The 14917-nt window shown below is 37.9% G+C and overlaps 1 protein-coding gene across 2 annotated transcripts in view; it reads right to left on the bottom strand.

Annotated features, from left to right (window-relative positions):
• Positions 1 to 14917, bottom strand: part of MTMR7 (myotubularin related protein 7) — a 42256-nt gene that overhangs the window by 14246 nt on the left and 13093 nt on the right. For both annotated transcript variants that reach the window (XM_085223068.1, XM_085223069.1), the window contains exons 2-7: positions 12868 to 12990; positions 12003 to 12165; positions 10121 to 10278; positions 8237 to 8365; positions 5716 to 5850; positions 1422 to 1554 (exon numbers count right to left, since the gene is read on the bottom strand). In XM_085223068.1, coding sequence (XP_085079194.1) covers positions 1422 to 1554; positions 5716 to 5850; positions 8237 to 8365; positions 10121 to 10278; positions 12003 to 12165; positions 12868 to 12990 — 841 coding nt within the window. The remainder of the gene's footprint in view (positions 1 to 1421; positions 1555 to 5715; positions 5851 to 8236; positions 8366 to 10120; positions 10279 to 12002; positions 12166 to 12867; positions 12991 to 14917) is intronic.

The following is a 14917-nucleotide window of genomic DNA, read 5'->3' as shown; positions in this document are numbered from 1 at the left end:
GATGGGTTTGTTCAGCCGACCTCTGTTCTAGCCAAACAAGGATTTGCAGTTTGCTAAAAAAAACTTTCTATTTTCCGTCCTGAGACCTTATATTTCAAGTAACTAAGCAAGAATACATCATGATGTACTAACCATATCTTAACCTAAAATCTTCTGTATGTCTGAGTACACTCACATCTGCAGTGCACAGAACAATGGGCCAAAAACCCTCCTCCTTCATCTGAACAGCATAGTCATTGAACAGGGATCACAGAAGTCCACTCAGTCTGACTTAGAAACATTTGTGATCAAAGAGGACAGGACAAAGTAAATTCCTGTGCCTGCCTTCTTTGTTAGTCCCATGGAAGGGTAGAACTTGGCAGAGACACTACATCCATGGAAAAGCAGTAATCACATCAGCACTTCTCTGGGGAGTGGGCAGTTCCTCTTGGGACGGCCCATTTCTACAGGAAATGAGGAGCAACAAGAGACTGTTCACATGCATCATCCTTTGCTTCTGGTTTTCAAAAATTGCTCTTATGTGGAAACACAACACACCTCTTCCTACGGCCTTCTTAGATTTAGAATTCACATTTGCACATGGATGATGAGATACAATAATAAAGAATAAAGGGGTAGCAATAATAACAATAAAGAGGTATAGGTAAAGCACTGAGGATAGCTAGATCATGCTGGCTGAGGAGGTGAACATTCAGAAATCTTCTGTTGATGATATACATGAAGTGAATACTGAGACTACGTGGGCTGGAGTGATCATTTATTATTTGCCTGTTAAAAATCAACAAATTAACTGTGGGTCAAGGATGGCTTGTTTATCCTTACCCTTTTCCAAAAAGTCCTCTTAGCAGCAATGTAATTCAAATAATAAATGGCAATACAGATGTGCTGCTTTATACACTAGTTATTTATAAATGTTATTAATTTCTGTGGGATTATGAAGGTGCTGAATGGTTATACATATTGAGTATTTCATAAATAGCCCTAGAAAATGAATAAATCTCTGTTAAAATTTAAAGTACAAAGACCAAAGGGAAAAAAAAAAATCAAATCATTATGCTTTGAGGTTGTTTTTTTAAAGTCTTTGTTAAAGACTTTTTAAAAGTCTTTTATGTTTTCTACCACCATTGTAACCAGATATAAGCAATTTTTTCATTGTACCATCAAACTGTAAACCACAAAGGAAGAAACAGTAGCAGTAAGATATTAAAGTCAAATTACGTTTGTCATTAATGTAAGTTTTATCTAGATTCTACTCATGAAACAAGGAGTTTTTTGGAATTAGGAAAATTCTCCTAAATGTAATGATGATCAATGTCAGAAGTCCATGAGCTAGCAAGTAAAGTTTTCTTTTATTACTGATTTCAGAGAAGTTCTAGTTTGTGTCTAATCTTTTCCTTTGGATTCAATAAAAACAGTTATACCTTCAAGCATTTTCTGCAGGCTGTTTCTCATGACATGGATGTTCTCAATGCCTATGAATTGAAACTTGATGTTGGAGTAGTTGTCTTCATTTTCATATCCCTTGCCTGCTGCTCGGTTTGCCATTGCATTGAGCTGAAAAAAATTAGAGAAACTTCATGAAAACAAGTATAGAAAATATTCTTTTTAAAAGAAAGCTCATGGTCTACTGCAATAAATCAGTTATTTAAGTCGGGTGTAAATAGGAAGCATTTATCACAGTGTCAACACAACTGCTCCGGCACTGGGAAGCTGTTTACAGTATATTGCAGTATGCTGGGTCACTAAGGCTCTGATCTCTATTTCAAACACATTGAGTGCTAATTCAAACACAAATTAAAAAAACACAGCTTACAAAAGGCTCTTCTGCAAGACTGTAGAGTTTTTAATTTGTTTTTAAAAGGCTATTTTGATTTGAGGTCAGCATTAAGTTTACCAGAGTATATCCAGAAGGTGGCAGTGTCTAATCTGTCATGCTACTGTTCCGTGGCACACACTGTGGTGTATCCCACAACAGACCAGATTAACCAAAGAGTTGATACAGCTTCCTTTTCTGAAGCCTAGAGTAATTTAGAAAGAGTAAGACTAGTTTTCCCAAGACTATAGTGTCTTGGATCCAGTTGAGACCACCACAAAAGACAAAATCACCACAAATATCTTCATCTGCAATGCAGCACTATCAAATATTTTGCTTGTGCTGCAGAAAAACAAACAAACAAAAAAAAAAACAAAATAAACATTGAAATGGAAGCTGGATTTTAAATGACTGCTGTAGAGCCTCTGAATTTCACAATAAATGTCAAGGTACCAGAAGTAACAAAATTGTCAGCTTTACAAGGCCATCATGTCTCTAAGCACAAGTAAAAAATTCTGTTCAAAAAAGACCCCATTTAAATATCAATGGACATTGCAAATCCATACTGAAAGGCACCAACAAAGCTTTTGGAGACACCTGGGAGGTATCACTTGGACAAAAAAAAAAAAAAGACTGGCCAATGTTCATGAAAAATCAAAAGGAAGGGTCTCGTGTATTGTCTACAGGTAAGTGAATAGGCAGATGACTCCTTTTCCAGTCTGTTTCCTAATACAGAGGGAAGCACTACTGATTTGCTGATTCTGTGGTTGTTTTTGAAGTTCACAATCATATACTTAAGTACTTGGCTAAATTCTAATATGAAATGTGAAATCGGGTTTTCTCTCATTTCTCTCATCTTAGCATTTTCTAAGACATCCATTTCCTTGAGTAGAACAGTAGAACTTAGCAATAGGAATAGTTACCTTTGTGGAGGAACATTAGGAATTGAAACACAGAATGAACATTAACATAACACAGAAGAAACTATAAAAATAAGAAACTAGTAAAAAAAAAAAAAAAAAGGACAGCATTTTCCATTTACTTTACTCTTATGTAAAACTTCTTTTAGCTTGTAGCTTCCAATAAAAGAAACAGAGAAGGAAAAAAAATAACCATAAAATTCTACTCCACCAGCTGGTGGTTTGCTGATCTTTTTGACTGTCAACTAACAATTTAAAAAAGACAAACATTGCTTGTGAACAGCCATTTAAGGACAGAGTCCTCAGTGTGACTTGTTAGAAAGATTACAATTATCTGTTGACTCCTAATCTTTCTGTTTTGAAGCAGTCACCAGTGCTCTAATATAAGCAGCATGAAGATCTCTCTCCTGACAAAAGCATATAGCGTCAGGAGGAAAGATCTGTAAGCATGAATAAGACACCATGAAATCCAGAAGCTCTAACTGAAACACACCTAGCACTTAACTGACCTAATCCTCAGCAATGCACATGCTATAAACTGTTTCTCCTCCAGCAGAGCAATTGTATCACATAAATCCTTCATTAAAAGAAATCTGAAATAGACTTTTTAAAAGTAAATAAATATAAGGTCAAATTTGCAAGGCTTTCAGATGCTCATTCATTTTAAATATTGTCAGTTGCCAAACTTTGCAGCTGCCACAATATTTACTAACAGTTTTTCCCCATCACCTATCCAAATTCCATCTGTTGCTTCTAAAGCAGTTGTTATTCTCTAAGTTGTGTCTGTCCCTGCTTAATTTCTGTGAATATGAAAATACAACCTCTAAAGGGAACAGACTTCACTTGTCAGATTTCCTGGCATCTTCTTTAGCGTGGAGGGTAATAAAATTCTATCTAAGAAGATTAATAGAACTGATTTGTTTCACTCGTAAGTTTAAATTAACTTCTTCTGTAAACACATGGAAGAAGAAGAAAATGAAGATGATATCCAAAGTAAAACCTCTGTGCTAGTCATCCTGGTCTAGTTAAATGAATATCATTAGTAGCCAAGTCACAAAGTATTTCTTAATAAATCCCATCAATGAGTAACCTACTTAATGAGAGAGGAGTACCAAAGCCAGAGAATCAGAGAATCATAGAATATCTTCGGTTGGAAGGGACCTCAAGGATCGTCAGGCTCCAACCCTCCCACCACATGCAGGGCCACCAACCTCTCCATTTAATACTAGACCAGGCTGCCCAGGGCCCCATCCAACCTGGCCTTGAACACCTCCAGGGACGGGGCATCCACCACTTCTCTGGGCAGCCTGTTCCAGCACCCTACCACTCTCTGTGTAAAAAACTTCCCCATGATATCCAACCTAAATCTTCCCTCCCTCAACTTAAAACCATTTCCCCTTGTCCTGCCATTATCTACCCTTGTAAAAAGTTAACTCTCCTTCTGTTTGTAGGCTCCCTCCTTTAGGTACTGGAAGGCTGCATTGAGGTCACCCCACAGCCTTCTCTTCTCCAGGGGGGTGCAGCAGCTCTTAGATAATTTTTGTGACCCTCCTCTGAACTCTTTCCAACACCTCCCTGGTCTTGTATTGGGGCCCCAGACCTGGACACAATACTCCAGATGGGGCCTCACAAGGGCAGAGTAAAGAGGGACAATCACCTCCCTGTCCCTGCTGGCCACCCCACTTCTGATGGAGCCCAGGATACCACTTGCTTTCCAAGTTGCAAGAGCACACTTCTGGCTCATGTTCAGTTTTTCATCCGCCAGGACCCCCAGGTCCTTCTCTGCAGGGCTACTGTCAAGGATTTCTCCTTCCAGTCTGTGTGTACGCCTGGGATTTCTCCTGGAATCAATATTATGTTGTAACCATTATCACACGTAGAACAACTGTTAACCAAGCATTATTTAGGTATCCAGGCCTGCATTTCCTATCCAAACCTGCTCTGAACACAGCAGCACTAATCCTTTCCTAGTGCTCACCACAATTACAATTTCTGCAGTACTACCAGTAAGAAGGTACCGCCCTCATCTTCCCAATTTAAAAAAAAAAAAAAAAAAAAAAGAAAGAAGTAACTGCAGGTCAAACTGTCTTCCAAATTACAAAGTGAAATGAGATACCCCTGACTTTGTCTCCTTCCCCCATTTATAGCTTATCTTGTATCTACTAGGGATTAAATAGAGACATCTCCTCCTTCACATGCTTTGTTAGGTTCAGCAGGGAAGAGCATGTACCCCTGCTCCCACCTCCAGGCACTGAATCTTTCCTAGTCCTCATCACCTTGAGCTGTTTGCCAAAGTTGCATACAAGTTGTATTACCTTCCAAACTCTTCTTGATCATTATTGTGTCTCCATGTTTCTGCATAGCATAATTCCTCTAAGTTTTAGTCTTAGCCAAATATTTTAGTCAATTACAGACTTAGATATCTCGATAACATATTTCAGATTATCTTCCTAAAATACGAAAATGCTAGAGACTTTCAAAGAAGTCTCCTCAAATCTTGTAACCTGAATAAGTGCATTTTCCTTAGCCTCATGCATACACTGAAATTCTCCCAATAGTATGAGACTGCACGGAAAATTTTAGTTTAAGTAGGTAGAGGTTCAGAACATTACGAATTACTATAAACACAATATTCTAACAGGAATTATATTTCACTAGCCTCATCATTAACACCGTTAACTCCTGTGTGTGTGAAAATAGCCTTTTATCAAATAATCTAACAGTTATTGCTCCAAGTTATTATTTCTTTTTCTGTATCTTAACATTTTGATAAGAACAAAAAAAAGAGAAAGACGCAGCATAAACAATGAACTCTGAGAGAAAAACAGGAGCAAGATGCTAGTTAAAACATGCCTGATAAATCTTGATTTAACATGTGGAGTTACACAGGTGCAACTGTGCCAGCCGTTTGGGCTATGAATCTTCTCAAACACATCAGCTCAAATTCAGCCTTGCTATAGGCAAGAAAAGTAATACACTTACTTTAGGCCGAGTGTCAACAACGTATATAAAATCACTTCCTGGGTTTGCTTTTCTAATGGCCTGAAGCATCTGTTCATCTTCAAGGCATCTAGCACTAAAGCCAGATAAAGGCTGGCTGCTCCTACATATCGAGGCCTGCAGAAAAACAAACAAGAAGTCAGTAAACTTATTAAGCAGAAATCAATTAGCAACCCAAAACATTTACTGAAGAAGCTCATTAGATGTTTACCATAGAATTATAGTTATGTGGGAATGGTAAAAAGAATTACATTCTTTTCAGAAAGTCAAGAAAATATCAAGGCAATAAAACCCTACTGCCTAGGTCTTGAATCAAAGTTTTAGAATTATTTCAAATATAGTATTTCCCTCATGTGGATTATCTCCTGAAGACAATCTCTAGACAATAATGAGTAAAGCAGTGCAATCACAAGAACACTGACGTAACAACTTAAGAAATGGATTCTTCTGCACTGTCAGTCACACTTCAGTTATGATATTAATTACATCCAGCTTACACCAATACACTCTTTACTGAGCACTTTGAGATACAAGTCCAGGAAACAAAAATGTGTACATACTGTGCAGCCAGATCACTGATGTGCTGTATTTTTAGCACTGCCTCTGGAGAAAGACTTCACTGCACAGGAAGTGAGTCAGGCAGCCTGAGTCCTGGAGCAAATTTATTAATCAGTGCTATTGAAAAAGTCAAGAGAGATTCTCCCCAGACACATCAGAATCAGGCCTCCAGATGAAACTTGGAAAGAAGGAACTGAACTTGGAGCAAGGAGATTATATTTCCCAGTTTCTGCTAGGCTGTGAGCAGCTGGAGCCATATGGGCACAGGGCTGATGTAGGCACTTTCTGTGCACTGAACATGAGCATGAAGAGAATCTGCGTGCATGAACCCGTGCAGGCCGCCCAACAGATTATTTATTACTGTGAGAAGGAACATGCTCACTTTCAGCCATGCTTTTAACTATCAGTACTTAGTAAATGGGATCTTTAATATATAAAACTGTGGGAGCTTGCTTAGATGTCAGTAATAGATTCTGCCATCAAATTATTAGTTATCTACTTTTGCCTGCTGATCAGTGCATATCCCAGTGATTTAATACGTGCTAATACCTTCTTTGAATGATGAAAATTGTACATACGGCTACTCACAACCTATCATTTTAATAGAAAAAAGACATTTCTCTCTCAGTCATGAGGTATCATACCTGAGGCAGATACATACGTCAAGATTAAGACTAAAATTAGAGTTGCAGACTAAGGTTAAGGTTCAGGAAACTAGGGGCTAGAGCTCATTACATTACAGCACTGCGTGTGCTCAACAAACTAAGATATGTGCTGGCACCAAAAGGAGAGAATGGCTTGTCTGTCAGGCTTAAATCACATATTCCCCAAGCTCATGAAACAGCTGCACTGCCAGTAGCACAGAACCAGGAATACAAATTGGCCTAATGATCCATTAGATATCTCAGAAATCATTACAAATGATCTCCATGAAGAACTTAACCCAGGCCAATTGTTTATGAAGAGCACATACATCCAAAAAATTTCCGAGGCTGTGTTTAAGAGTAGGGCAAAAAGATCAGGTTGCTTTCAACTGCCCTGGCTAAAAAGATACTTTCAGACTTTGATCTCGGTGTAACCACAAAGATCCTGAGAGACACAGACACAGAGTAGTATCACAACATCATTTGAATCTGTGAATAACCAAATTGTTATGCGACCTTTCCAGGCATGAAAGACTGAATGAGCAGCACCCATCCCGCTTCCCAACCTGCTGTTACTGGAGTTATTCAATGTCTACCATCACAAAACTTACCCTCCTCTTGCCCATTCCTCTATTACCTGGCAACTCATGCCAACATCCAAACTCACACGGAGGTACTCCAACATTCCTTACCTTTCAAGATCAAGGAGTGAACACAATACTTCAGACCCTAGTGGCCTGAACATGAATCCTACCTTAACCTGAACTCCAGCCACAAATGGAAAAACCATCTAGGCTGAAACTGTAGAACTTACCCAAGCTGGACCACTATATGCCGGAACTTAGTTAATCCTTTAGACTTCTTTCACTAATATTTGGAAACATCCAAGTGTTTTGAATGCTGAGTATCTGTATTCAAACTTAGCTGATTATGCAAAGTGATTAATTTTGAAAATTTTGTTCTTAATTAAATATAGAAGACAATATACCATTTATGTGTAGACTGCATTAATTATTTAAATCTTCATATCTTCCTATTTTGTAATCAAATTCTTAGATCTTTGCTGAAGAAGAATTCTGCTAAAATAAGTGGTAAAGAAGGAGTAAAAATATGTCTCATCCCACCCTTCTGAAGCTTAAACTTAGGACAGGTAACATTATAAAGAAAAGACTACCCCCTAACCACCTTTTAATTTTATTTTTTTTTTTAAAGCAAACACTGACTTCTCACAGAAGCTCACTAGAAAAATTACAAAAGCAAGGTTAAAATTTGCGTATCGGAAACTACAAACTCACACTTACATTATTATCCTTGCAGTAATAGGAAAGAGCTGGAAAACGCCTTCGGCTCCGAAATTTAGAGCTCCCCACTATGATGTGTGCAGTTGCAGACTTTGGTACGTACACTTCTGTAGGATAGGAGTCACAGACCTGTGAAAGGAAACACCAGTTACTTAGTCTACTAAATACAACTAATGTTAGCCAGCTCTACTCTACTGAAAAAAAAAATATGGAGGAATTCTAATCTCAGAGAATATTTCATTGTACAACAACTGTACATATCACCTGCTGTATGGGAATTGTTGATCACAGCCTAAACCACTGATTGACTACCTGAGGCAAGCAATGAGTCAGCCACAGGAGCATAGGTGAAGACAATTCACCTGTGCTACCGGAAGGGGTGGAGCCTGGTTCCACCTCTCCTAGATCCCATTTAAGTGCTGACTGCCACTGAGGAAGGATCTCCTTCTGGATATTGCTCCTTGTGGAGTTTACTGCAAGTTTATGTTACTGGTAAGTATTTCCATTTATTTTGATTATTTTTCCATCACAATAATCTTACTAATCCTAACCTTTGTACGCTTATTTATTGTACACCTGCATTTCTCAAAACAGTCTTTTAAAGTTGGAAAGTGTTGATTATATTTTGCAAAGAACAAAACTGAAGCAGAAAGGTTGAAGGGCTATGTTTCCAGGTATTAATTCATGTCTTACTGAAAATATAAGTTCAGATCAGAAAGAATCTTCATTACATACAGCATTAATACAGCAACTGCTGCTTCCTCCAGAGCAGAATTTGGATATGAGAAAGGAAAGGGGTGAAGTTCTCAAACATGAGAGAGGACTACAGAGCCAAAATTTCCAGTGAATATTCAGTATGTAACATAAAAAAAAAATTAAGGTTTTTGAGAAAAGGATTCCATCTCTATGAAATGACAGCACCCCAGCCAATTCCTCCCTTCTGAAAGGAAACCAATGATCAGTCAAAAAAAAAAAAAAAAACTTGCAGAGACTGGCAGGAGATGCAAAATGAGAGGCTTTGGTTAAAGATGCTACTGTGGTGAATTGGTTTCTATTTGTGATGTCACTTCTCCTACACTTTATCTTAAGAGAGGTCATATATATATTTTTTTCTGCTTATATTAAAAAAAGGAAATCCTGACAATGCACTCAACCTTTTTGAGGGCTTCACAGTCCTTGCTTAATATGAAGACACTAAAAGCAATAGAGTAAATGGAGTGTATGGGCAACTTCTTTCAAAACGTGTTTTGAATTAGTTATTATAGTTATATATTTATATAGAATTATATATATTATATATATAGAATTATATATAGTTATATAGAAATATATTATTTCTCACAATTAATTAACATTCTGTGGACTTCAATTGTACAGTACTGAACTAGGCAGGGCACACTGAACAGGGAAAAGATAAAGCCTGTCAGATGACTATGGAAAACACTAAGCAGTTAACCATAGAGGCTTCAAAGGATTGTGAGGGTAGCCACTGACAAAAAAGCATGGTTAAATTCACTATTTCAAGGTGCTGGGTTTTTTTTGTTTCTTTTAATGTCTGTGCAGTAATCTTACATAACCCTATGTATCAGAAAAAAGCTCATTTAGAAACTTAGGTATGAAATGCTAACAATATTACTAATAGACAAATAATAATATTTAAAACTTACTGTGGACAAGTTACACATACATTAAATGAAGATGCATCCTTTTTCCTGCTATTTGTGTGCATTTTAATGTGGAAAATGGGGAAGAGCTGCACCTTACTACACATGTGTACAGCACTGAGTGTAGTACACAAGAGTTCTGCATCTGAGTGCTAAGAAACAGTCAGACTGCTGATCCACTCTAAGGTTTCCACGACACTAAAAAAGAATCACAACTCACTCCATAGTCTCTGTTTACATCACTAATCTGCCAGTAGCTGTTTGGAATACCCATCCGGTTATATTCTTCGTTGAGGTCCACAAGCTTCCAGCCTTTCTCTCTTTCTTCTTTATTTAATTTTGGATTGAATGAGAAACAATACAACTCCTCATATTTCACTGAAACGAACAAACAAAAAAAAAAAACAAACAGCAAAACAGTAAGATATCTCAGATTTCTGATCAAGAAGACACATTCAAAAACAAAATCTGGCACTGCCCCTAATGTGGTTTCTCTTAAAACTAACATGAATTGTTTCTTGAAATCTTACATCCTGTCTTGAAGCTATTGTCAAACAGACTTTGAAAGTACTGTGCTTTTTTTGTTTTTGTTTGAATAAATATATGTGCTGTATTCATACAGCTACTAAAAATACTCTGTTTTACTGGACATCTTATCTACCTATGCAGCACAATCTTCCAAAACTAATAAACTCAAAAGTCTTTGTGCTGAAATAGAAAAGTTTCCAACAGGTTCAATGAAATTTTAATTCTATGGACAGCAAAATTCTGCTCTTCACTTACTAGCAAAGGCATTTGAGATACAGCTGTTGTAGTAAACATAAAAATAGCATCTGTTAAATCAATCATTTCATCACGACCATAAAACCATTTAAGTAGCTATGCCACCTGTCACCCTCAATCCAGAACTATATGGTAAAATTTGCTTGTACTCAAGTTTTTAACTTTTCATTTTCAGGATACTTGTATTTATACTAATGAGTGACTTAATTGTGGTGGCAAATGGCAGTCAGACACCATTGCCACTAAATGCCACCTGTCACTGATACAAATAACTAAGCATATAGCTTGAGAGGAAAGTTCTTATTGCTACTGAAGATACTGTTATATTACAAGGGTATGTTTCACTCTGTTGCTTTAAGTTCCTCAAAACTAGGACAATTTGCCTCATTGTTTCTGAGTTTCTCTGATTATTTAATCTTGCATAGCGTAACAAGTCAGCTGCAGTTACATATTACTACTACTACTATTACTGCTACTAATCTAATTATAGATGTCACTGTATAAGTTCAGTTGCAGTGCTGGCTGACTGCTATTTTTCCCACTACGCACAGCAGATAAAACTGGTGTTCTCCCAGCAGGACAAAAAAACTAAAGCCAGTTCTTTCAGTTTCGTACAGACTATGGCAAATATTTCTGTAGCTATCACTTAAAACAGGCAACGTTTGTCAGTTGGTTCCTAGAAGAGCAACTACGTCACAGAGGATCAAATATCGGATTTCACTGAAAAGAGGAAAGCTTTCAAAGGGACCCTGATCAGATTTAAGAAACTCAAATAGAACACATTCTAAATCTAGATAATAGTAGGCTAAAACACAGGTAGTCCAGTAGACTAGATCAAGTACTTGCTGCAATACATTTCACTGATTTTTTTTTTTTTTTAACAAGTTTATGCACAACACAGAAGGGAGAACTCAGATCTTGATGTGGCCACTAAAGATATCATAAGATTTTTGTCATGGTAGGAATGTGAAATTTCACTAGAGTTAGAGACTTGTTAGTATTTTCCTAAATTCACAGTTACACAAGGCAGTACCTATTAATAAAATAGCATTATGATATGTTTTACAGTCAGTGATCCCCTAGACTATCACTTTCAATAAAAGTTCGTGTCAAACATAATAAATGGCTTATTCCACAATAGCATGCATTCTCCATTGCTCCAGAGTGCTCTGTGCTCAGAGACCTCTCCTTCATCATGATGCATCCATAATGAAGTCTTCTCTCAAACTGAAAAGAAGGAAGATGTACAGCTACACTTCACCCATTACAATATCCTTCAAGAGAAGGATTCACTTCTGTGTCACGTTTCTTCCCCATACCTGGCCGTGCCAGACGAATTAGAGAGATGTAGACATTGTGGCAGTCTCGCTCCTGAGGGATGACCAGCTGCATAACCTGGAAGTTCTTGCAGCGGATCAGCAATGGGGAACCTGTGGCAGTTGTGGCCTGCTTCTCAATGGAGGAAATTTGGCTGTGGAGAACCTGCAAGGGAATTGAAAATGGTTATGTCAAGTGATTCAAGTCTTCAGGAAGAAAAACAGTTGCTTGTAAAGATCTGCCAGGACATAAGAACTTCCACTGCTTCCTTTCAGAAAATCCTCACACACGTCGTCTTGCAGTTTTGTTCCTATCTCCAGCATTAGGCTCCTTCCGGAATGTTTCAGCTGCTCAGACATTAGCCTAGTCATGCTGTCCAAAGCCTTCTGTTTTTTTTTTTTTTTTAATGTATGCTAACAGTCATCAGAAAAAGAGCTCTTTTGTCTATCTGTACAGTGAAAAGATGAACCAGCATCAGTTATATAAAACTAGCTAAAGTCTCTTGGCTAAAATGTTGGTCCTGCTAACTGACAGAATGGAAGCACAGAGAGATGAGCTGACTAAGCCCAAGCAGTAATTCACTTTCTAAACAGCTGAACTTGACAGCAGTGGTTCCTTGGAGAATCACAGTCAGTATTCATACAGTAAATACCCTTGCAGTACCCTGTGTTACAATATCCAGAACCCACAGAAATTTTTTTAAGAAATTATCAAGTTGCAAAGGTTTGGCATTTCGGACACTATCCAGTAATAGAAGCATCTGTATAAATTAATCTACTGCATTTAATCTACTAGGCAAGTTATTTTCAAGTTACCATTAGTAAATTGCCAAGCACTTACAGCTAACCAAAAAAATAAAAATCATACCCAGGTTTCTTTACGAGTTTCAGAACCATTTTCCACAAATATGACGTGAGTAGCTGTTAAGTACAGGGTTCCCACTGCAGCTTTTCTTGAAGATAAACGATCAAGTAACCGCACATTTTCCACCTAAATAAAGAGACGACAGATGAAAAAAAAAAAAAAAAAAGAAAAAATAGGCTATAGCATAGCATACTGTAGTGACATATCAACAATCATATTTTGTCCATTACAAACACTGTGTTGTCATGCTAAGATAGATGTTTACCAGCTAAACAGCACACAAATATATATGAGATTGAGCTACTTTCATAAGCAATAGAACTTAGGATTCATGGGACAGTTCAGGTTGGAACTCAGGAAGTCTTGAGTCCAATTTGCTGGTCCAAGCATGTTCAGTTGCTTAGGTTAGATCAGGTTGCCCAGGACTTTACCTAGTTGGGTCTTGAAAATCTACAAGGATAGAGTCTGTCCAACCCATCTGGGTGATCTTCTTCGTTTCCACTGTTCTTACAGTGAAATTAATAGAAAAGCATGCCACAAGATAGAGTAGTAGCAGAAAATCTTCTGAATCCACTCAGTGAGGGCCACTAAGATAATTGGAGGTCTGGAGCACTTCTCCTGTGAGGAAAAATTGAGGGAACTGGGATTGTCTAGCTTAGAGAAGAGAAGGCTCCAGGGAGACCTCCAATACTTGAAAGGAGCATATAAACAGGAGGAGGAATGGCTGTTTACAAGGGTGGATAGTGATAGGACAAGGCGAAATAGTTTTAAACCGAGACAGGGGAGGTTTAGGTCAGATATTAGGAGGAAGTTCTTCTCGCAGAGGGTGGTGATGCACTGGAACAGGTTGCCCAAGGAGGTTGTGGATGCCCCATCCCCAAAGGTATTCAAGGCCAGGCTGGATGGGGCTCTGGGCAGCCTGGTCTGGTGGTTGGCAACCATGCACATAGCAGGAGGGTTGAAACTAGATGATCACTGTTGTCCTTTTCAACCCAGGCCATTCTATGATTCTATGATGAATCCTTAAGTGCTATGTGTATTAGTTACATTTTTTTAGCACTGGGGTCATGCCTACAAGGCTTTTCTGAGGAAATTATTTTTACATATTGTTCAGATACATATCCTCCCCTTGAACCAATCCTTGATCCTTCCCACTAATATCAGCTGGAGGGTTGCAGGCACAAGGGCATAGATGCGCATCCTGGATTTTAGACTGTACTATACATATGCCACACAGAAGATGTGGGAATAAACTGAAATTCTGGGAAAGTCACACAAGGGAAGTAAATTGAAACTGACAGTTATAGGTAGGTTCTTGTTTTTGTTGCTATAGGAGTGATCTAGCTAACTCCCCCTCCCAGAAATTCCAGTGAATGCTCAAATCGTTGCTGGTTTACAAGAGAATACAGAATGGTCAAAAATAAATCAGACACAGAATATCTCAAAATTAACAGTCAAGCTTGAACCAAATAATGTTGGAAGGCTGCCTTACTACTGAAAAAAAATAAAAATAAACATACTATCTCACACATAATATGAGAAAGCATAGCTAAAACCATCTGAATCAGAAATGGTGTGTGTGTGAGAGCATGAAAAGATGCTTTTCCCATAAGATATTCCCAGGACCATATGAAATGACTATCAGAAAAGTATTTATGTATGAGAAAATTTGATTATATTAAGTGATTTAACTCCAAATCTAACTTAACATTAATTTTTCTCCCCTTGTGGTACCTCTGTATCCAAACAGATGTTACTAAAAGAGTTCAAAGAACTTCCCACTTGGTAAACCTTACCACTGCCCTGTAATAGCATGGTAGGACCTAGCATCCACTCAAGCTTTTCCATAATCAGCAGTGACACAAAGAAAGCTAAAGAAAAAAAAAAAAAAAGAAAAAGAAAAAGAAAAAGAATAGGGAAAAGTAAGAGGTGGAAGTGGTTGAGTGTATTTCTTCAGTGGGCCTCACTCAGGCTTGCAGACAAGTCTCCAGTTATAGTTCATAAAATGTTCCAAAGTTTGTCCCTGTGGGCCTACGAGGGCTGACAGCAATGG

The sequence above is a fragment of the Meleagris gallopavo genome, chromosome 4 (assembly GCF_905368555.1).
Source record: "Meleagris gallopavo chromosome 4, MGAL_WU_HG_1.1, whole genome shotgun sequence".
Lineage (NCBI taxonomy): Eukaryota > Metazoa > Chordata > Aves > Galliformes > Phasianidae > Meleagris > Meleagris gallopavo.
The sequence above is the reverse complement of the archived record's forward strand: the minus strand, read 5'-3'. Positions and strand labels throughout refer to the sequence as shown.